The 24,267-nt window shown below is 35.9% G+C and overlaps 1 protein-coding gene across 1 annotated transcript in view; it reads left to right on the forward strand.

Moving 5' to 3' along the window:
- SI (sucrase-isomaltase) overlaps positions 1-24,267 on the forward strand; it is a 104,834-nt gene that overhangs the window by 45,277 nt on the left and 35,290 nt on the right. Inside the window, exons 19-31 of the mRNA XM_087725303.1 lie at positions 2,074-2,158; positions 4,178-4,234; positions 5,003-5,127; positions 7,318-7,406; positions 10,026-10,075; positions 11,153-11,323; positions 13,395-13,544; positions 15,620-15,826; positions 16,595-16,749; positions 19,231-19,399; positions 21,966-22,062; positions 23,419-23,531; positions 23,648-23,773. Of these exons, the coding sequence (XP_087581429.1) occupies positions 2,074-2,158; positions 4,178-4,234; positions 5,003-5,127; positions 7,318-7,406; positions 10,026-10,075; positions 11,153-11,323; positions 13,395-13,544; positions 15,620-15,826; positions 16,595-16,749; positions 19,231-19,399; positions 21,966-22,062; positions 23,419-23,531; positions 23,648-23,773 (1,594 nt within the window). The remainder of the gene's footprint in view (positions 1-2,073; positions 2,159-4,177; positions 4,235-5,002; positions 5,128-7,317; positions 7,407-10,025; positions 10,076-11,152; positions 11,324-13,394; positions 13,545-15,619; positions 15,827-16,594; positions 16,750-19,230; positions 19,400-21,965; positions 22,063-23,418; positions 23,532-23,647; positions 23,774-24,267) is intronic.

Genomic DNA, 24,267 nt, shown 5'->3' on the forward strand with positions numbered 1-24,267 from the left:
CAGATGATAATTTTACAGATTTTAAATTTTATAAAAGTTTTTAAACAAGAAAGTAGCACACCTCTGTTCTGCTGTGAATTAGAACAATCAAGTGTTAAATATGATCAGGTCTGACTTGAGGATTTAAGAAGCCACAGTGCAATTCTTTTTTAAAATAATTTTTAATTTTTTTTAGTTTAAAACAAATATAGCATCTTTCTTTACATGCTATAGAAAGTGTGTCAGTTGGTTACAAAAAGACTTTCATTCATCTCTTCCATAGTCAACAAACATAATTCATATTAAATTAAGTATTTTAACTCAAATATTTATACATGTCACCATCATTATATCTCCATTTTCATTTGACTATAATTGTTTAAGCGTCCTTCATCATAAAATATACCAAAATTTAATACATAACCACATACTGGCCTTTCAATTACTATTTCTAAAATCCTCCACTAACACTAAATCCTTATGTCCTATTCTAGCTAAACATCCATAATATTTAATAAGAAAGTTTTCTGATCCTCCTTTCCAAATCACTGTTTAAAGTTTACATCCAGCTTCCTTATGTTATACCCATATCTATATATACGTTGTTATTCTTATCCCTCCTTTATTTGACTATATTTTCCCCCTAATAATCAAAATTTTAACTGTATCTAATTTGGTTCCCTTTTTTATTAACTTTTATGTATAATCCAAATGGATTTCTAATCTTCCTTGCACGGGTACCATTCCATATTCATATCCAATTATACTCATCATAACACTATACATTGTATACATTAGTAACATCAGTTATTTATTCAAGCTATATCTATTATCAATAAATTTCACTAAGTTTAACTAGTTTTAAATTATATTCTTCCATCTATCAACCTGTATCTAACAACAGAGAGTGCTGTTACTTTTGCAACTTCTGACACATATGTTTTCTTCATTCTTATGTCCCCTTACTTGCCTTTGCTTCCTATACAAAGAAACAAGTTCCCTTGTGATATCTGGATTTAATCAAAGCAAGGAAAGGCAGATAGGTTGCAAAACATTGGTCAGATAATGGTGCGATGAAAACCAGGACATTTACATACATAAAATAGAATATTCATACACACAAATACAATTTCACATTTAAAGTAGCTTATGACCTTGCACCCATCAATGAGAAAGAAGAACAGTATATAAATCTGCTTATATCAATATTTATGCATTAATCCAAAATACGGTCTAAGTAACAAAACTAAACATGCCTCAGCTTCATTAAGGCATGGAATGTTAAAAAGCCTTAATAGACAATGTGTGAGAATATATTGCATATTGAATCCAAATGCGTTGATTTCATCAAAGCATAACTAAATTTCTAATCCTATTTTTTTTCCATGTGGCAATGTCAACTTGTGGGTTGTCTTAAAATCTGAAATCCTCTCTTTACTCTTATACTTAAAATTGTCAATAGTGTCCCCAATACATAAATAGTTATTTAAGATTCACCAATAAGAATACAATTGAGCGAGTCTAGAAGTATTTCATGAGAAGAGTACTACACTCCTCTGCTCGCAACTGAATACCCTACACCACTAGGCTTGAAATTTTGGGCTTCGACAACCTAGAACTATGCTGCCTATGGTCGGACTTAAGCATAGTACACAAAATTATCTGCTACAACTTCCTACGTGTCAGTGACTACTTCAGTTTCAACCACAATAATACAAGAGCACATAACAGATACAAACTCAATGCAAACTGCTCCAAACTCAATTGCAGAAAATACGACTTCAGCAACAGAGCGGTCAATGCCTGGAATGCACTACCTGACTCTGTTGTTACATCTTCAAATACCCAAAACTTTAACATTAAACTGTCTACTATTGACCTCACCCCATTCCTAAGAGGTCTATAAGGGGCATGCATCAGTGTACCATCGTGCTTACTGTCCCTGTCCTACTGTCCCCATTTATTTGTTCCCATTTCATCCATACTCTACTCATGTTTATTCTTATACCTATTATCTTGTAAATGATTGACAAATAAATAAATAAATAAATAAAATAAAATAAAGTAAACTTTAAAGCTGTAATATTTCTTTAGATTCTACTCCGATGAAGCCACCTGGACTATAGACAGACAATTCTTGTGGGGACCTGGACTACTTATTACTCCAGTCTTAGATCCGGTATATTTAATTTTTTATTAAGTTGCAATATACATAATTGTTTGTTTTGTCGTGAGTACATGCTAACCTGCATCATAATCTCTGTTAGAAAAATAGAAATAATAAAATAATTTAAATAACTGAGTGAAAGAGATGAGCATGAGCACCTTTTTCATCATAGTTCCTTCCTATCTCCTTTTGTATTAGACCTGCCCCAGTGCGATACCTTAGGAAAGAAAGACTCTCATTCCATTTGGAAAGAGAGAGACAGAGAGAGAAGGGGGAGGGAGGGAGGGAGGGAGGGAGGGAGGGGGAGAGAGGGAGAGACAGAGAGGGAGAGAGAGAGAGAATGAGAATTCTTTATTGGCCAAGTGTGTTTGGACACACAAGGAATTTGTCTTTGGTGCAAATGCTCTCAGTGTACATAAAAGAAAAGATACATTTGTCACAAATCATAAGGTACAACACTTAATGATAGTCATGGGATACAAATAAGCAATCGAATCATAATAAGAAACAATCAATATACGTAAATCATAAGGATACCAGCAACAAAGTTACAGCCATACAGTCATAAGTGGGAGGAGATGGGTGATAGGAACGATTAGAAGATTAATAGCAATAGTAATGGTTAAAGTGGTTAAAGTGATAGGTTCTTTTACGAAAACATGACTAGAACTAAATTTCCCAAGCTAAAAAGATGCAGAAAGTTTTCCCTCATCCCAGCTTTCCAGTTATGGTCAGTTTATCATCAGCAAAAGAATATTCGCCGAGAGATTTTGAGAACTTTGAAATGTTTGGGGTAACCCACACTCCTTTTCATGGCACATGATCTTGAGTACTGGCACAAATTGGTTCTGAGCTTCTCTGTTCTTTGTCAAGCTATCATTTCCCCCCTCTCTATTTCCCATCATATACTGACAGGTTTATTGGTCATTTGTTCACTCACCACATCAGGGGTGGGTTTCTCGCCCCGTTCCAACTGGATCGGTTGGAACGAGGCCGGCGGCGTCCTCGCGCACGCACGCGGCGTCCTCGCGCATGCATGCGGCATCCTCGTGCACGCATGCGGCATCCTCGTGCATGCACGCGGCGTCCTCGTGCACGCACGCGGCGCGCGCATGCGTACTAGCGTCTGCGCGATGCTCCAGCTGCTCCTGGAGGATCGCGCAGGCGTTCTGCACATGCGTGGAAAGTGCAGAATTCATAAAAACCGGGTAAGGAGCGGGCGCGGGTGTACGGGCGTGCGCGGGCGCGGGGGGGGGCCTTCGCCGTTCCCGGAGGTTACTTACTTCCGGGTTCGGCGACCAACCGGATCGCAGGGACCGGTGCGAACCGGTCGAAACCCACCCCTGCACCTCATGCCAGTAAGGTGCCAAGCTGAAGATGGCAGATCAGACATTTTGTGTGAACAGTTGCTTTTCAAGTAATGTTAGCTTTTCAAATTTTAAGTACTATGTTCTCCCTTTGTTTAACTAAAAGAAATTTAGCAAATGATTTTAGAGGAAGCCAAATATTAAGTTATTGTGTTAGAATGTTTCTGTTTGGTAGAATAAAATAAATCACCTTCCTTCCTTCCTTCCTTCCTCCCTCCCTCCCTCCCTCCCTCCCTCCCTCCCTCCCTCCCTCCCTCCCTCCCTCCCTCCCTCCCTCCCTCCCTCCCTCCCTCCCTCCCTCCTTTCTTTCTTTCTTTCTTTCTTTCTTTCTTTCTTGTTTCACTGTTGCTTCAAAAACTACACCTTTCTGCCACAAATGTACCAGCATATACTATTGACAGTTTGATAATCACTTTCCATTCTCCAAACCTTCCAATTCTACAGTCATTTTAGAACATTTTGTGGTAGAAATAGCAATTGACATTACAATATGGAAAAAATGCCTGACAAATATTTTTTTTCCAGTGGAAAAGTCAGGAAAGAATCAAAGAGAAAGACTTTCACCCTCATCTACCTCCAGCCTAGAAAAAAAAAATCTAATAATATCAAGGCATTTCCCTTTGATGTTACTAATAAATGAAATATTTTCTTTTTAATATTTCAGGGTGTAGATAAAGTAACAGCATACATCCCTGATGCTGTGTGGTATGAATATGAGACGGTAAGTGCATAATTTTTACAAAATTTCTCCCTTAAATGTATACTATTAACATTTCAAATTAACTCTGCTGTGTAGAAATCTGTAAATCATTTTTTATACACTTTAAAATGCATATATGTCAAAGGTCTGGAGCTGCATACAATTTTGTAGGGGTACTCAGTAGCAAAGTATACACAAAAGGTCAAATCAAAATGCTTAGATACTTTGGATCAAAGAGAATATTTTATTTTCACTGAAGCATTGCTTTAATCGGGTTACCTTTGATGATCAAGAAGTAGTACATCAAACAAATTGTCTAGCCTTTCTACGGAAGTTGTGTAGGGAATGTGTGGATTGTTGAGCATTTTATATCCTGCCAAAAAACAAAAGCAAAACACATGTTGCAATACAATCTTTTTTTTTTAAAGAAGCACATTACGACTATACAAAGCTAAAATTCATAGATAAACTTCACAGTCCAAGTTGAGTACCTCCAGTTTCCCCTTCCCCCATAAATGTGACAGTTGAATTTACACAATATGAATGAAAAAGTTAAATCACTGTATACTAACTTGGTTTTTTTTTTAATTGATTTGAACGTTAACCAATTTTTTTCATTTTTTATAATACAAAATACAAAAAATAGAGTCATGGCATTTTTCCTCTGCCAATTACAATTATAAAAGGAATATATGCATTCTTCTTTGTTTGTAGGATTATCAATCCTAGTTTGTACTAACAATTTTATGAGTATAGTAAACCTTTATTCTACTTCCCTTATAAAAATAGGGTTTGAAAGCACCTTGCAGAAAACAAGAGTGTCAAATGTTCCTTCCGGAAAACAAACTTGGACTTCATCTTAGAGGAGGATACATATTTCCTATTCAAGAACCAGCCAATACAACTGTTTACAGGTATTTTCTGATATTAGTGTGTTCAGCTGTGGTGAAGCTGTGACATCTATTTACCGGTAATTTGTTTAAAGCACTAATGGTGGATGAATAGACTACATAAGAAGGAAAAAAAAGTTAATTTTTAACTTCACCATGAACAAATGCAATACAGTACGATTTAGCCATTGTCCTTCTTTTGGCTATTAATCACAATAACACAAAAATATCAGATAGAGAAAATATTAATTACTTAGGTTTGATGTAGTGGATAGGCAGCCCAAGTGCTGATGGTCCAAAGTATATGATAGGAACATCAGGATTTTTTTTCAGCCCACTATTCTTGAAGGTTGAAAGGTTTCTTCAGTCATCTAGGAATTAGGGCAGACTTTCCAGTTCTTGGGCAAAATATTAAAAACACAGTTCCAGCATGATATGGAAATCTCCTTTTTCTGGCATAGATTCAGTGTATTGTTTCCAAATACCTGATATGATATGATAGGTACGTATCAGCAATTAGTGTTGTTTGGAGGAAGACAAAATATTCACAATGCATGAGCCAATGTTATAAATGGATTAAACATTACTTTTCCAAGTCTAAAACATTTAAAGTTTTGTCCAGAGGAAAAGCATAGGCATGGAAGGAAATTAACTGCATGGTTTTTTATTAGTTCTCATTTCAAGGTGATGAAAAGAGAATTTGTTCCTTTGAAATTTCATTCCAAGAAGATGAGAACTTGGGAGAGTAGTGTTCATGCATTTATTTGTGAAAAGGGAGTCAAGGAGAGTATGTGAATATCTTGTCTTACATTATACAACACCTCTACAGTAGTTTTGTGGCTACATTATTTTTCACACTTCAATTGCTTCCTAAGGAATAATATCATAAGACACAAGGTAATTTCTGCAATATGTTTTCTCTTCCCTACCTGTTACTATTACTGTCCTATTGTTCAGAGGCCTGACCCATTGAAGATATTTTTTCCCTTTGGGGGAAAATGCAGAAATACTTCATCCAATTTTTCTGCCCAAAATTTCATTAATAATTTTGAAAGGCCAATTTTTTATGCCTGACTGCCTGCCCACCACCCACACATCTATCATCTGCCTGCCTGCCTGCCTGCCTGCCTGCCTGCCTGCCTGCCTGCCTGCCTGCCTGCCTGCCTGCCTGCCTACCTACCTACCTACCTACCTACCTACCTACCTACCTACCTGGAATAAAACAGAAAAAATCATGGTAGAAAAGACAGCACTACATTATAACAGAATAACAATATAACAGAATTGGGAAGGGTATTTTGGAGACCTTCCAGTCCAGCTCCCTGCTCAAGAGGAAATGCTACATCATTTCACACAAATGATTGTCCAATGTCTTTTTAAAACCTCCAGTAATGGAGCAGCCAATTATGAAGACAAGTGGTTGGATAATTGCTCTCACTGTCGGAAAATTTCTCCTGGATTCTAGTTTGGTTCTTTCCTTGATTAGTTTCCATCCATTGCTTCTTGTCCTGTCTTCACGTGCTTTAGCAGCATTTTGCAACCTATGTGGTCTCCAGAAGCTGATTAGAGATACATTTCTGCAGTGCCATTGATATTAATGATTCTACAGTTAGAATTAGTTCTAGAACTTTTATAGATATCATATCCAGGGATCTCTGACCAATAAGAATGGAGGTGAAGTGTAATAGGTCACTTGGTTTTTGCCACTATATTTTTCTCCAAAAGCATTGAAATGCATTTATTTGCATATGTATGCTAGTCATTGATTGAAAAAGGATTGACTGACTTTGCACTTGTCTGCCAAAATGCGTGCACAGATTGTGAAATTTCAAAAGCATGTGCTATAATTGATTGCCGCTAATCACATTGACTACTGTATGGGCAATAAAATGGTATATAATTGGAAATTATAACAACATACACCTATAATTGGTTAGTGATTATGATAGGATGTCCCCCTTGGTTCGTAGTAAATAGACCTCAATTGAAACAATTTAGCTTATTTTCTGTGAGAAAGCTTAATTTAACACAATGATACTTATTTCCAAATAAACATTAATCTTTCACCCCATTATTATTCTCCTTACCCATCACAAATCCCTATATGCTCAATTATTTCATGATATCATTAGAAGAATAGAATGAATGAGAATGTAGTCGTATTATAAAAGCTCTGAATATCTGGGCTAATAAAGACAATATGTTTTTTAACAGCCGTACAAAGCCTATGGGACTTATAATTGCTTTAGACGAGAATGGAGAAGCAACTGGAGACTTATTCTGGGACGATGGAATAACAAGAGGTAAACTTACTAACAGAAATAGATAGAATGATAGAATGTGGTAGTGGTAGACAGAATGATAGAATGTTAAGAGAACAGAACAAAAGAAAGAAAGAAAGAAAGAAAGAAAGAAAGAGATAGATAGATTGATTGTAATAGCACTTAGACTTATATACTACTTTACAGTGCTTTATAGCCATCTCTAAACAGTATATAGAGTCAGAATAGTGCCCCCAACAATCTGGGTCCTCATTTTATCCACCTCAGAAGGATGGAAGGCTGAGTCAACCTTGAGCCTAGTTGAGATTGCAGTCAGGAGACGTAGCCTGCAGTACTGCACTCTAACCACTGTGCCACCGTGGCTCATAATAGATACCATAATAGATAGGAGGAAATAAGACACTCCCTGAAAATAAGCCCCAGTGCTTATTTTGGAGCCCAAAAGAAAACAAGGTAGATGATAGCTAGAAAGATAGGAAGATAGATAACAGAGGCAGGCAAGCAAACCTATTTTTTTCCTAATTCAAAATAAAGTATGCAAATAATCATGGAGCTTCAGTATGTTAAAATCAAAATTAACATTATGAGCTTTACATGTTCAAGTATTTCAGCAATGAACTGATCTTATCAAAGCTATTTGGAAACAAGGGTCCTTTGTGCTCTCTGAGCTTGGTTCTTGTCTTGCAGAAATTGCATTACCTAAAGTAGGTAGCATCATCAGTGCTGACAGAGCAAGCCAGTCGAATATAAACTGAAAGAGAACTCCATTCCTAGCACTTATGATGTTTATTTATGTATTTGTAAAATTCATTTGCTGCCCATCTCATATCCAACATGTCCAAGAAGTTACCTAGTTTGGGTAATGAAATGTCTACAAGAAAACAGCCAAGCTCAGAGAGCACCAGGGACTTCTCATTTCAACACTGAGTTACAAATACTTTCCTTTATTGGTCTTTGAAACACCTGATTTGTAGCAGTGGAAATATGGAAAGGATATCAATTTTAATAGATTCTCAGACGTCTTAGTGCTTAGCGGTAATTGGGCAGTTTAAGGAAGGGAGGGAGGGAGGGAGGGAAAGAGAGAGAGAGAGAGAGAGATAGATAGATAGATAGAGAGAGAGAGAGAGAGAGAGAGAGAGAGAGAGAGAGAGAGAGAGAGAGAGGGAATGAACAATTTGGGTGATAATTACTGCCATGAATACTGAGTGCCTTTAAGGTAGACTGATGATATTGTATCCCAAAGATATTGGCTTCTTTTTCAAAATCCAAAATAAGCAGATGTTCATTGCATTAATTTAAAATAAAGTAATATAAAATGTTATCTTTTTAGTAAATAAAATGTAGTTGCAATGAATTTAAAATCAAAAGTAGCTGCCCTTTAGAATTTGCTAGCAAACTTAATAGATAATATTCAGCAATTAAAGTTATGTCTAGAATTTTAATAGGCATATATTGTCTACTCTGTATAATAAAGCAGTTTGGGTCACATAGTTTTACAAAGGTTATTATGGAAAAAAATGTCTTCCATTTCAAAAAAAAATATCAACGGATAACATCTTCAGAATAGAAAAAAAGACACTATAGTAGTTTATTTGACAAATACCAACCCAGGCATGTCATTTCTTACTGGCTAATCATTTTTAAAATCTATTCTTTCACCATGAACAGACTTTATTGTTAATTAGATCATTTGGGAGGAAGGGGAATTTTTTTTCTGTGATTTATTTTAATTAAATAAAATAAAATAATCTTGAATGTGATGGGATCTCAGTGTCCATAATAGCGATTCTTTTTGGAATGGGGGCATTCAGATAATTTGGTCTCGTGACCCCAGAATTTGTAGTTTAGATAGATTGAAATTCACATTTTCCCAAACACCAAAGTCTTCAATTAGGAACGATGCTAGGTAGTGCATAGATGATGTATATTATGACAGCTGATCTTTTGTAGCCTCTGGCTTTCTGACACCCTAGAACACTAGTAAATCTCCCAGTGTCACATTGCTGTCATGTGACATTTCACAATATTTTTCCCATTCGCGGAGCTGAGTGGGCAAACCCTGGACATGAGGCATCCAGCCCACAAGCCGCAGTTTGACACATCTGCATCTAGAATCACCCCGCTGAATTTCAGCAACATGTCATCAAAGTTGGTGGGGTATAAAATTCAAAAATTGTTGTGACATAATGCCATTGGGTAAACATGAAATTACAACAGAAAAACTGACAAACATAATAAAGGTTTTAGTACTATATTAATTCTTTCTTTGTTGTAGTATTTCTAACATTTATTTCTGTAAGATTTGTCCATTGCTGACAGTTCTATACCATCTACAGAACATTTTATATCACTTTTCCTTAGATTGCACTGTAGCCTGGGGTATATTTTATTTATTTATTTCCATAGTTCCTTCAATTGTTCTATTGATATTACGTCTTATTGTTCCATCTGTTTTATTATTTATAGATAGATGTTTAGATGAACATCAAGACCAGTCAGCAGATCTGTCAAATATCATTCAAAATTTTAATAATATATATTTATCACATGTACATTACATAACTCTTTAAAATATTTTATTTGATTAATTTGCTTTAATATTTTTCTTTGTTATTTAAAACATTTCTCCTTATGTTTTAGATACAGTCAGAAATGAAAACTATCTCTTATATAACTTTACTGTCACAAATGTAAGTATGTCTTAATTAGTGATGGAAATTCAAATTGAATGAAAATATTTTAACTGGCTAAATATGTTTAAAATATATAAATTCTTAAAGAAAAATAGTGGATAGTATGCAGTGGTGGGTTGGAAATCCCGTTCTAAACAGTACGGTTGGAACAGGCCATCAGCATCCTCATGGACACATGAAACATGCACGCACATGCATGCAGTGCCGCATGCGTTAAAGTGCCTCCGTGATGCTCCGCAACACTCCAGCTGCTCTGTAGAGCATCATGCAGGCGCTGTACATGCCATATGCCTGCACAGAAACGCAAAAGCCTTTAAACTCTGGTAAGAAGCTCAGGCGGGTAGGCAGGCCCTCCGGAGCCCTGTACCGGAATGGTATCTGGGCTGGCTCTGGTACGTGCGTCCCGGGGCGTACCACCTGCAAGCCACCACTGATAGTATGCAACCTGTTATGAAGAATGAATATATAAAGAACATTTAAAAAAGAACATTTTTTGATATAAGTATATTCCTGCCTATGATTTATATGGAATAGCAGAATGAAGGATACTTAAGAAATGTGTGAGAGAGCAAGAAGCGTAAAGAATGAATGGGTTAATTTAATTCAATATGTGGAAAGTGAGTGCATTTTTGGTGTACCAAAATATAGTTTGAAAGACTGAAAATCTATAGAGTGACTAGTGACTAATGTTGTAAAAACTAATATTGGATTTTATTTTATTTTATCTCCAGCTCTAATTTATTTTCCTCGTAAATCCTTACTGTTTTTCTGCATCTGTGAATCTAACTTAAACTGTTCCCTTATTTGTAATAAATACGATCAACATGTTTAGTATTGGGGAAACTTACTGAATTTAAATGCTAGACAAAACTCATTTCATTATAACAATTAGATTTCATGATGTTAACACATTTTATTTTCCAAAGGATGCTTATTGTACTGTACTTACAACAAATTGTTGTTTATATCTTAATTGCATGATTTTAGCTTTAAGAGAAATCATACAAAATGATAGAAAATTATAACTAAGATCAGTGAACAAAAGTGTTGTGTAATGATTTTACTGTCTTACAGAAAGTCTTAACTATGGCTGTTATACATAAACGCTACATAGATCCAAATAATCTGATATTTGAAAACATCAAGATTCTTGGGCTACCCCTTGAGCCTTCAGATGTGAAAGTAACCTCTAACAATGTGGTTCAATCATATAATTTGACTGTCAAGTATAATGCTGCAGACAAGGTATACATTGCTGAGTGTTTTCATAAATTTTAATGAAGTTTTTTTTCTCCAAGACCTGGCTTTTCCAGCAGGCCTGGGGCTGTTGACCTCATTGTCGAGGTCCAGCCCCAACTGAAATGAATGTATCTGTGTCGTTTTAACTTGTCTTATTTTATTTTTACTTTCTTTTATTTTCTTTCTCTTCCCTTCTGTAAGCCACCCGAAGTCCTTTGGGACTGGGCGGCCTATAAATAAAATTAAACTTACAAACTTACAAACTCCTACAGATAATATCATTTGCTACTCAAAAATAAGTGCTAAGGGTATATTTACCAGATTTATAATGTAGTCAAAAACAATGTTTCATAATACATTCTTTTAGATATTTCAGTGAGAGACACTTAGGTGAGTGTCTTTTTTTTTAAGCTACCCACACATACATGCATATCAGATAATATCCAATGGCAGTTGTAGTATTAGTTGTGCCCATATATGCAAACACAGCCAAATAGGAACAGTTTTTGAAGGTGCTAAATTAGGGTGTCAAGCTCCAAGCCCAGGGACTGGATCCTGAGCTCTATTTTTGCTGGCAGAGAGCTAACAAAACAAACTAAAAACAAAACAAAGGGGAAAATGTTTCCTCTTTTGCATTTGAGCATGCAAGAAGGTACAGGAAAGGAGAAAGGGAAGGAGGAAAGACAAAGAAAAATAAGGAAAGAGGGGAAAGAAGAAGAAAGGAGAAATAATAGGGAAGGAAACAGGAGAGAAGGAAGGAAGGAAGGAAGGAAGGAAGGAAGGAAGGAAGGAAGGAAGGAAGGAAGGAAGGAAGGAAGGAAGGAAGGAAGGAAGGAAGGAAGGAGATTATAATGAGAGTGAAGGAGGGTCTGAGGAAAATGCTACCTTAGTACTTGGCCACCATAGGTGCCACCGACATGAGTGATGTTGAGCTGGCCATGCATTGATTGTACTTGAAAAAGGTGATCGTAAGAATTTAGATAAAAGTTTTCTCCTGTCCAATCATGTCTGACCTTAAAGGGCAGTGCTCATCTCCATTTCCTAACTGTGGGAACCATCATTGTCCAAAGATGCTTCTATGTAGTCAACATAATCATATGCTTAGACACATGGAATGCTATTTCCACTGAAGTGGTACTTATTTATCTACTTGCATTTGTATGCTTTCAAACTACTAGGTGAGCAGGAGCTGAGGTGAGAACGAGAGCCCACTCCTTCACATGGTGCTTGAGTCTCAAACTCTCAGTTGACAAGTCAAGCATCTTAACTGCTGAGCCATGAGCCAAACCATATAGGATAAATTTGACTGGCACACGCACACAAAAAAGATTTACACCTTATTTTAAGAATTTGATTCTTAATAATATTCATAACCATTTTTTGTTTTTGTTGTTACTTTGAACTTTGATATATCCTTTAGAGAGTGACACAAAAAGAGACATGGAGTTCAATATGCATTCAATATTTCTCTTTACTATGCATATTGAACTAAGAATAAAATTCTGAGACTGATATAGTCAATTTTAATATTCATAACCAGGTGACTAGTAGGGATTTGAAATCAATATTCATACAGCCACTTCTAATTTGATTATGTGGCATAAGTTAATATTTTCCCAGTACTGCTGGTCTCAGCATTTTCCTAAAATAATTCTGCCTTCCGACTTGTCCTGAATACCTTAAAAAGACCCCCAGAATATCTGTGTATCACGTTTTGTCTTGCAAATCCCTTTGAATTACAGTCTGGTCCTTCAATATTTTGTTGGCAAGTCAGGTTTCTCCAGCTGATTAATATAGCCAGTTGTACATTACTTAAAAATAAAAAGGTAAAGGTTTCCCTCACAGTCATAGTAGACTAGAATACTGTTTCTATTTAATCTGCTACTTTTAGAATATGCTTTTATTCATATATCTTTATATATTTTTGGATTTTGTGTGATCAATAAAAAGACATTAAGCTGTTATTTATTAATGTGGTGAAACCCATTTTTTTTAATTAAAAAAAACAGGTTTACATATGTGATTTACATTGGATATTTATGTGGTCCATTTTTGGTTTTTATTATGAATTTCATAGGTTGCTCACATAACTGGTCTTCGTCTTAAATTGGGGGAAGAACATACACTATCCTGGAAGCAGACTTTAAAAGATATTGACAGATTTGATTGTCATCCTGAAGAAAATGCATCAAAAGAAAAATGTGAAGCTCTTGGCTGCATATGGGAAGTAAGGGAAAATATCCATTTTGTCCTTCTTAGGTGTTTTTGCTCTTTGAAATTCAGTTTGTAGAGACTTTGTGTATTTGCATTTCTTTTCCTCTTTATTTACAGCCACAAATTGGAGTCAAAATAGCTTATCAACTAAGCAGCTCTCCGTCATTTTTTTTCCTAAATGTTCTGTAGAATTTTGCTGAGTACAATTTGTTGAGTTCATAGTTGACTGTGAAGTTTCCTAACTGCCTACTTTTGAACAGCATAACTGGATTAAATGAAGGTGTAATGCCACAAGAAGGCATTTTTTTAAATGCTGTAATTTAGTTCTATAACCTTAATTAGAACTGTACTTGATTGTGAAAATAAAATGTAAAAATCACAGTACAATGGATTTGCACTTTCTCCCCACTTAGAAATAGAAAATAATGTGGAAAAATGCAGATATTTTTATGTTTCTTACTAATTTGAAATAAATCTAGGAATGTTTCCATGTGACCTAAGAAAATGTAAAATGAATGGAATTGTGGAGTCCTTGGTGCTCTCTGAGCTTGATGGACATTCTGACAGACATTTCATTACCAAACTAGATAACATTATCAGTGAGCTGATACTGTTAACTAGTTTGGTAATGAAACTTCCCCAAGCTCAGAGAACACCAAGGACCTCATACATCAACTGAGCTACAAATATTCTCTTTTATAAACAGAATTATTTATGGATAGATTGCAACTCTTGTATCCCACCTGTCTTTCTTCCCAGCTATGATCTATGTTTTCTTTTTCAATTCAACTCAAGTTTCTATATCTAATGGCACAATGTTGCTTTCCTTGACTATCATTATCAACAGCAAAAGTTGTGCTGTTGTATATATATTCAACTTATTGGCATCATGACTACTACAGCTAAGCATTTTTATTGATTTTGAGTACAACCCAATTAAAGCTGAGCATTCCTGCAGAGCTAAATAGACAGAAAGGTAGCTACCTGGTATTCCTGCCCAGCACATTTCTCTTTAATTCCACAAAAAATGCATGGAATTGGACAATATTTGTTTATTATTCATGAAACTCCCTGCATTTCTGAAGCTGTCCCATAAGAAGCAAGATATTGTAAGCTGTAGGGAGAAAAAGACACTGCATAAAATGATTTTGCATACTTTTGGGTCCCCTCAGAGGGCTTTCCTCCTGCCAAGAGATGCCAATCAGCTTATTCCCCCATTTAACTCTCAGTTACTTGAATCAATAGTTTTTTAAAAGTCCATCATTATATTGGATTTGACTCTTTCTAAATAACTATGCTATGCTTGTTTCCCAAAGTAATTCCAAGAAGTATTCTTTCAGCTGTCTGTATAGCAACTGCAGAATCATTTTAATTTGATCAAACAAGACTTTTAACATTAATCTATGATTCTATCTTTAATATTATTTTATGTTGCATAGTAATTATGATATTTAATGCTTCTTGATTCAATTCATCAGTGGGATAGGCAATGGAAAGTTTGCCATTTCAATGACAAAGAATGCTTCTAAAGATAGAAATCTTAATTGTGATCTAAAACTTTTATCCAACTATCCAATGTTAGTGCTGACAATGCTACAGTTTACTTTGAATTTGTAATCAAAGTTCAAGTTCAGACTAGTTCCTACACTGTTATTTATTTTGTTTTTCTTTATGGTCTGGGACTTTAAATAAATGATTTTTTGATTGTTTTAATTCTTGTTTTTTTTTCCAATAAAATTTATTTCATATTTTGGTATTCATTGTTACAATATGATGCCCCTGTACCTTCTTCTCTAATAAGCTATTCTAAGATCCTTTATAAAGAAAAATGGTGTGGAAATAAAATCAATGAATATATATTATGGAACTGGATGAGACAACAGTATGTCTAGTCATATGGAACAATCCCATCCCCTTGTTATACAATTCTATGAAGACATTCAGTAGTAGCTGTGGGAACCTGATTTAGAAAAGTCTTGCAAACTAATTGTAAATATTGACTATAATAAATTCAGAAATTATGGATTTAATCTCTTTCCAATTCTATTCTACTCATTGACATATTCTTTTTGATTTTTAATAAAATAGAAGGCTTCTGTTGATGGCGCTCCATACTGCTACTATCCTCCTGACAATGGTTACACAGTTGACCAAATTGAATATACATCATCTGGTTTAACAGCCAATCTTGGTACAAACATCAACTCTGTTAGACTTTCAGGACAGCAAATCCCCCTCATTGACAAACTTCGTTTGGAAGTAAAATATCACAACAATAACATGCTTCAGTTTAAGGTAAATCTCTTCCTAAAGTTTTATAATGGATCACTTTGGAAACAGATGGATGGTTTTGTCATTATTAATAAACAGTTTGATCTGGTTCAAAGCTTGCCCAACTACCTGGTTTCAAATATGAAACATAAAATATCAAAAAATAGCACAATTGATATATTGTATCATGGTGGATACACATTTTTAATTCTTATTAGCATCTTCATCTAATCATTGTGTTCTCTGTTTCATAACATTTTAACTTCATTCCAGACTATTTTAAAGTTCATTCTAGCCTATTTTTTGCAGGAGTGATTTTATTTTTATTTACCGGTGAAGAAATATCAATATCCATTTTCTTTTCAATTTTCTAATATAGACCTTTTTTGCAAGTTCTGTTCTATCAGAAATGCATTGATATACAATTTATTTTGATCATTGAAACACACACACACACACACATACTTTGCATAGCCCCACTCTGACCACACCACAGTTGCTTTATGACTCTAATTCAGGAGAAGTTGAAAATAAATAGAAATATAAATCTCTTAATACTTGAATATTTACCATTTTAACTGGAGCTTATTGACCGCATTTTCTGAAGGAAACCCACTCGCCTCTCTATATTGATCAGAATCTCTTTTCTTTGTTGGAAGATCATAAGTAAAACTTTTTGATGTGTTAAGAAACTTTTATCATCATTAAGTGGGAGAATGTTATAAAATGAACATGCAGTTCTCTGATATATGTTTTATGGCCAGGTTTTAAACCTTATACTTTTATTTTCAGATTTACGATTATAGTAAAAAGAGATTTGAAGTTCCAGTGCCTCTGAATCTTCCCCAAACACCTATAAGTACTTCGGAAAACCGTCTCTATGAGGTGTCAATTCAGAACCACCCATTCGGAATTCAAGTTCGGCGCAAAAGCACAGGCACAGTCCTGTAAGTAGAAATGTGATATTACAGAGGAAATATTTAATTGGTGAATTAAAGGATATTGTGGAGAATGTTGTGGATGGACAATAGCATTAAGTGCTATGGACTACATATAAAATTGCACATATTTAACAAGGATGATTTAGTTACCAGTGCTATGATACCAGGGGAGTTTTCTTAAATTAATATCTCCCCCCACTATTGCTATTACCTTGATGGGAAATCAAATCATTTCTAGGTTAATTAATTGGTTGGTTGGTTGACTAATGGGTGGACAGCTTCTTAACCAAAAGGGGTTTTTCAGGAGGCAACTGGACTTTCTCATTTTTTTTCTTTTGAAGATGTTTTGCTTTTTATCTAAGAAGCTTCTTCAGCTCTGATAGGATAGTGAGGAATGGAAGAATTTATATTCCTTGCAGACAGTTAGTAATCTGCATCACTTTAGAGGGTCATTGAAGCCTTTGGAGTTTCCAAAAGAATAAAAAACAAAAAAGTCCAGTTGCCTCCTGAAAAAGCACCTTTGGGACAACCATGACCTGGATGACTGAAAATCTCTACAGACTAACTTCTTAACTAGACAAATTGAATTTCATTTCATTCCAATCAAAATTCCAATTTTTTTTCCAAATGTTCTAATTTTTTCCCCATGAGTTGTTGAAACATAACTGTACTATTTTTAAAATTTCCTAGACTTTGCTTTATTTTAAACTTTTCAGTAAACACCATGTGAATCAAAGTAATTGCAGTTTCTTTTATGCTCATCAGGTAATGAACTAAGTCTATCACCTCTTTTACCTTTCTTCTGCCATGATCAAATATCATAGAAAAATAAGCAAGAAAGTAGCACAAGGAGATCAAAACCTCTTCAGTGCTTTATACATGTTGGGTTTGTTTTTCTTTTTTGAGAACCCACAGGAAAATGAAGAAGCTAATAGAAAATGATGCTTGAGACAGGAAGAAAATAGATGCTAACCTTCAGTGAGGAAAAACGGAGAACTGTAGAAAAAAACCTATAGAAGTCTAATTTTAAAAATACATAAAGGAAAAAAAAGAATAAGGAAGAGTTCATATAGATGTCTGGGTACTGTAAATGAAGTATTTAGAATAGAATAGAATAGAATAGAATCAGGGATTGGCCCAGATTAGGTGAACCGGTAGTAGCAGTGGCAGGAGGCTCCGCCCACCTGCCTGGATGTTTCTGTACATGCGCAGAAGCATTGCATGTGAGCGCGTGCGTGAGTGGACTTGAACCAGTAGTAAAAAAATTGGCAACCCACCATAGAGCAGAGCAGAGTAGAGCAGAGCAGGACAGAACAGAACAGAATAACAGAGTTGGAAGGGAAACCCTACACCACTTCAGACAAATAGTTATCCAACATCTTCTTAAAAACTTCCAGTGTTGGAGCATTCACAATGTTGGAAGACTAAAGTTTAGAATGAGTTACAAAGCAGATGAAAATGCTAAGAAAAATAAAATGAGCTTCTTCAGATCATTCTGAAATAAATGCGAAAGAATCAATGTGTCAGAATTACGGAAAGAATGAAATAATGAATTTACATTACAGGAAAGTTGATTGCAATTATGTGTTGCAAATAACTTCTACAGAGTCAGAAGAGTTTGACAATTACATCCGTTCCACAGAGAGTTGTGGATTGTCTTTCACTGGATCTATTGAATTGGAGGCTACATTGGGGCTGATTTATTTTCAATACCTAAATTGAACAGGACTTAAACTTGGCCCAAGGCCAACTCTATGACTTTCCAAAACATTAAAATACAAGTGCAAGTGCTTAGCGTTGTAGATCTTTATCATGGTGTATAGGAGATGAGGGCCATTACAGTTCTATAAACTGTTAATATTTCTGCATCTAGCTGTCCAGTGGTTTTAATCTACAGCTATCAGTATTCTGGCTTCTTTCATTTTTTGCATTTTGCGTCTCTTGTCATTAATTACCTTACAAGAACATGTCAGTTCTCTGGGAGAGCTATCTAAAATCAGAAATTAAAAGAGAATTGTTTCAAGGTTTGAATGCTATGCAATTTTAAAATTCACTGATGAATCAGTGATGTATAGAAGTGAGGTCGATAGCTCAAAAATATATAAAATGGAAGAGCTGCAATGTTTCACACACCCCCCATTTCTCAACATCAAATAGTATTGAATACTCTTTTTGTTTTAATATCCTAAGGAAAGAACTTTGTGTTTTGATGATATTAGAAAATGTCAACAAGTATTTAGTCTCCTTGCAAGAGCAATGACATTTTACTGCAAAATAGAAACATCCCTATTTCAGTATAGTCACACATTTTTTTTGGGCTAATAGCTGGTATATTTTTCTACTTTATCCTGCAAATGATTAAAAACTCAACATCTTCATATTGCATTCTATTTATATGTTACTAATATACCTTAGTCTTGTTTGATGTTTAATTATAGTTTAACATTTCATCATTATTCTGACTGCAAGCTTTCCCCCCCTTTATAGCTGGGATTCCCAGTTACCTGGCTTCACCTTCAGTGATATGTTCATTCAGATTTCAACTCGCCTACCTTCACAGTTTGTATATGGATTTGGGGAAACAGAGCATAAACAATTCCAGCATGAAATGAATTGGAAAACCTGGTCAATGTTTGCAAGGGATCAGCCTCCTGGAGTGAGTCTGTTTTTTCTTGATAGAATTCATCTTCCCTTATTTATTATAGATTTTAACTGAGTAAAGCAACTAAATTAATGCCTCACGGTTCTTTTAAAATGAAATGTATACATTTATTTAACATTCTTATACATCACCGTATTTCATAATGGCTCTAGGCAGTAGCAACATAACAAAAGACATATTAAAGGTCTACAGTAGTCAATATTAATAATCAATTAAATTAAATTAAAATGTCCATGCTGGTAAGTACCATATTTTTGGACTATAAGACACACTGGTGTATAAGAGGCACCAAGATTTTGAAGAGGTAAATTTTAAAAAAAGTATTTGCACTCTGCAGGTCTCCCAAACCCTCTGCATGCCTCATTTTTTGTGAAAGTTTGTGAGGCCTGCAAAGTGCTCCTGGGGGGTGGGGGTGGGGGCAAACATGCATAAAACATCCCATTTTTGCTCATTTTAGTCCCCCCCAGCCCCTGGGAGCACTTTGCAGGTCTCCCAAACCTTCTGCACATCCATTTTTGCAAAGGGGGCGGGGTTTCGGGAGGCCAAAAATGCTGTATTCAGTGTATAAGACACACCCAGATTTTCACCCTCTTTTTGGGGGGCGGGGGCAAAAGGCTGCATCTTATACTCTGAAAAATACTAAATGAAAAATGCTAAATAATAAATGAAACTATTTACGTGTTACAATTTTAATTTTTTTATTTTATTTTTGTGTTGTAGTTATACTGCTTAGAATATAAACAATCCCAAATAAAATAAATTGAGTAAGAAAGTAAGCACAAAGTATTATATGACAACAACATAGAGCATCATATAATCAAACTACAACTCTGGAAAAATTCAACCTTCATCAATTTCTAGAAAGTGGTTCATAATAGGGCAAGTTCAGTTCCTAGGTAGATTTCCCCACATTATCAGACCACAACAGAGAACCAACTAGGTTCAGTTACTTTAGGAATCACCAAATGTTTTTCCTAGAATATATGGCCATATCGATCAAGTGGAAAAGGTAGCTCTTCATGGCTATCAATGCCAAGGTAAATTGCAGTAGGGCTTTATAGGCCAAAGCATTATTTGAAGTTGGTGAATTTGGAATGAACTTGGAAATCTACTAGCAATACACGGCCTAAACATTGATGTAATAGTGCTCAACAACACTGCTAATTAGTAAGCAAGCCACTATATTTCATAAAAATTACAATGGCCAAGTGGGCTTCCAAAATAAGCCAGTAGAAGACTTTGTAACAGGTTAGCCAAGTGATATCTAATTTTGTGAAATCCCTGTACTCCTGGTAGGTGCAAGCTAGACAAAAGCTCCTTGGGCATATCTCCACCAGCCCATTCAGCAATTACTCTGAGTCCAGAATGACCTCCTAGTTATGAATCTAACTCTTCACAGGTTCCTTTTTAGTGAGTGGAAACAACAATAACCAAATAGCAACTCCTTGGGTTCATGCTTCAGACATCAACATATGTCTGTCCCATCCAATCCCAATCCTAATTATTTCCAAACACCAGGATTAGTTTTGGCAGTCTATGTAATCTTCAGTATCATTTGCATAGTGAAGAAACATCACCTTAAACCAGTGATGGCGAACCTATGACACGCGTGTCAGTGCTGACACGCTTAGCCATTTGGGGTGACACGCACAGGATTTCATGCGATTCATCCTTGGCTCCTGCATGGCCGCCGAGGATGAAAGAATCTGTGCTGGAGGAACGGGGGGGGCGGGACGTGTGATCTCCCCCGCCCACACTCACTTACTGTATCGCCACCACCCCTTTCTGAGCGCAGGGGCTGCTGGTAAGGTGTGCGTGCTGTGTGCACACACGTGATCAGCGCAGCGAGGGAGGACCCGCAGGAGAGGAGCGCGGGAACAGTGCGCGCCTCTCTCCAGTCAGGCCGGCACAGAGAGTCTTATGTTTTTGTCGAAGTGACACACAATGCGAGTTATGCTCGATTTTTTGCCTATTTTTGACACACCACGCCAAAAAGGTTGCCCATCACTGCCTTAAACCAATAGATGACCTCTTCCATGTCTTCATGTGGATGTTGAAAAGTAATAGGAGAGGATTAACCCATTTATTTATTTATTTATTTATTTATTTATTTATTTATTTATTTATTTATTTATTAGACTTATATACCGCTTCGTAGGGCTTTCAGCCCTCTCTAAGCGGTTTACAAATTTTTTAGCAAATTGAGTCAGCATGAGACCCACGAGACATCCTTAAAACTATTCATTGAGTTAACCACTGTTCCCATAAAACCAATGTCTGGAACTACTCTTTAAGATAAGAGTGGGACCATTATAGAATATTGTTTCTGATCCCCAGTTGGAAGGCAGTTCAAGAGGATTTTAGAGATGATGGCATCAAAGGCAGTCAAGAAATCTAAAATATTCAGAAGAGGCACACTTCACTCAGTGATGTCTACACAAAGATATGCTGTATTGAGAATGTAGTTTATTGCATTCTATCGATATTCACATGCTAGCAATAAAATGTATATGCCAAACAATGCATTTGGTTATGACATTTTTTATCTTTATGCCTATAGTATAGATTTAACACTTATGGAGTTCAACCTTTTTATATGGGCTTGGAAGAGGATGGCAATGCTCATGGAGTCCTATTGCTGAACAGTAATGGAATGGGTAAGTTGTCGTTCATTTCCAAGTGTCAATTCTAAACTAAATAAATTGCTTTCAGAAATCATAGACACCTCATCATTGGAGTTTTTAAAGAAGAGATTGGACATCCACTTATCTGAAATGGTATATAGTCTCCTGCCAGAGCAGCGGGCTAGACTAGAAGAACTCCACGGTCCCTTCTAGCTCTATTCTATATAAACTAATGCATATCATACTAAAGGTAAAAGTAAAGGTTCCCCTCACACATATGTGCTAGCTGTTCCTGACTCTAGGGGGCAGTGCTAATCTCTGTTTCAAAGCTAAAGAGCCAGTGCTGTTCCAAGATGTTCTCCATAGTCTTGTGGCTGGTATGACTAAATGCTGAAGGCACATGGAACGCTATTACTTTCCCACCAAAGGTGGTTCTTATTTTTCTACTTGCATTTTTACATGCTTTCAAACTGCTAGGTTGGCAGAAGCTGGGACAAGTAATGAGAGCTCATTCCATTACGCAGTGCTAGGGGTTCGAACCGCCAAACAGGTGACCTTTCTGATCGACAAACTCAGCATCTTACCGACTGAGCCACTGTGCCCCTTATGCATATCCTATTAGTGAACATTAATTCATAGGCCAGATGAGACTCAACATGGATTTTGGTAGCAATAGCAATAGCAGTTAGACTTATATACCGCTTCATAGGGCTTTCAGCCCTCTCTAAGCGGTTTACAGAGTCAGCATATTGCCCCCAACAACAATCCGGGTCCTCATTTTACCCACCTCGGAAGGATGGAAGGCTGAGTCAACCCTGAGCCGGTGAGATTAGAACTGCTGAACTGCAGATAACAGTCAGCTGAAGTGGCCTGCAGTACTGCACCCTAACCACTGCGCCACCTCGGCTCTGGTAATCCCTGCATTGTTCATGAGGCCAGTATGAAAGCATCAAATTCTTTTTTTTTTGCTAAATGTTTATCTGTCTGTAAGCAAATAGCTTAAAACAGTTTACCATTTATATCTATATCTATAGATCTATGTATGTATGTATGTTTGTGTGTGTGTGTGTGTGTGTGTGTGTGCGCGCGTGCATACACACACACACACACACACACATACCTGTCATACCTGTTATTCCAAGTTAAATAGTAGATTACTATTATTTGTGAAATAGCTTATCTAAAGCAAATAATTTGATACAGTTCCATGGTTCCTCTTGCTGGGAAATGCAACACATTTCCTGCAATTTCAAGGGAGAAGATTGTACGTCAGTTTGCTCAACTCAGAGGTGAAATGACAGAGGAGTCATTTTCATTTTTATTGATTGGTTTTATATAACAGTATTTTCAGGTCTATGCAATATTTATTTCCCCTTTGTGAATTTTCAGAGGTAAAATTCCAACCGACTCCTGCTTTAACCTACCGTACCATTGGAGGAATTTTGGACTTTTATATGGTTTTGGGCCCAACTCCAGAACAAGTCGTTCAAGAATATACTGCAGTAAGAACCCATATTACCAAAAAAAATTCTACTCCAAAATATGATTATAATATTCCTTATTACACCAACACAGCATTGACTGTATAATCCCTATTTATTTTTTATTTTTTTATTAGCTCATTGGACGTCCAGTTTTGCCTCCATATTGGGGTTTGGGATTCCAGTTGTGTCGATATGGATACAAAAATGATGCAGAAATATCTGAATTGTATGATAACATGAAAGCAGCTAATATCTCATATGTAAGTTATTCACCAATGAGCATTTCCTTTCACAGCTTTCTATCAAAAAAAAAAAGAGAGAGAGAGAATGTCATAAAATTACTTGAGTTATACAATTACTTAAAGCTATGCATTATGGTTATACTAAATTATGGCAGCATGAAACAAAAACTTTTCTAGACTTACTAAAACATCTAAAAGCTCTGGATAAATATTTAAGACGTCAGCAATTCAAAAGAAATTTTAAAAGAGAAAGAGATCCATTGTAAATCTGACAAGTTGTAATATCAACTATTTCTTATAAATAATAATGGCACTACCAGTCTAGAAACAAACATGTATTGGGTTTAAAAGTTAGTGGTGCAATAGTCTTTTATTCCTTGATGTGTTGTATCTATCTATCTATCTATCTATCTATCTATCTATCTATCTATCTATCTATCTATCTATCTATCTATCTATCTATCTATCTATCTATCTATCTATCTATCCCTCCCTCCCTCCCTCCCTCCATC

This window comes from Thamnophis sirtalis, unplaced genomic scaffold (assembly GCF_051295495.1).
Source record: "Thamnophis sirtalis isolate CommonGarterSnake01/CBP01778 unplaced genomic scaffold, rThaSir2_p1.2 scaffold_11, whole genome shotgun sequence".
Lineage (NCBI taxonomy): Eukaryota > Metazoa > Chordata > Lepidosauria > Squamata > Natricidae > Thamnophis > Thamnophis sirtalis.